Source organism: Nestor notabilis, unplaced genomic scaffold (genome assembly GCF_000696875.1).
Source record: "Nestor notabilis isolate BGI_N333 unplaced genomic scaffold, ASM69687v1 scaffold32017, whole genome shotgun sequence".
NCBI classification, from domain to species: domain Eukaryota; kingdom Metazoa; phylum Chordata; class Aves; order Psittaciformes; family Psittacidae; genus Nestor; species Nestor notabilis.
Window position 1 is genome coordinate 1 of NW_009936547.1, and position 363 is coordinate 363.

A 363-nucleotide genomic window follows, 5' to 3' on the forward strand; every position below is an offset into this window, starting at 1 on the left:
CGCGGGCAGCCGCCGCCAATCAGCGCCAGGAGCTTTAACTCGGAGACCAATGGGAAGCGGGAAGGGAATCGGTTCGAGCAAGGGGCTGAAGCACCAGTCGGACCAATCAGCAGCCTCATCAGGGACCACGTGAGACGTTGCCAGGCTACGGGACGCTGAGCAGCCTGGGGCGACCATGGCCGCCCGCAGCGCGAAGAAGGAACCGCTGGACGAAGTGCAGTTGAACCAGCTCCTGTGCGAGCGGGTGCAGAAGGAGCTGAAGTGCCAGCGGCTACACACGGAGGACGGCGTGAACCCGCTCCAACGAGGTGAGGCGGCGCCAGGGGGCACAGAGAGCCCCGAGGGCAAGAAAAGCACACAACC

At 65.0% G+C, this 363-nt stretch overlaps 1 protein-coding gene across 1 annotated transcript in view; it reads left to right on the forward strand.

The window, feature by feature from the left end:
• The first annotated feature begins 175 nt into the window (after window positions 1-175).
• The window catches only part of FAM183A (family with sequence similarity 183, member A), a 3084-nt gene continuing 2896 nt past the window's right edge, over window positions 176-363 (forward strand). Inside the window, exon 1 of the mRNA XM_010018396.1 lies at window positions 176-308. Within this exon, the coding sequence (XP_010016698.1) occupies window positions 176-308 (133 nt within the window). The remainder of the gene's footprint in view (window positions 309-363) is intronic.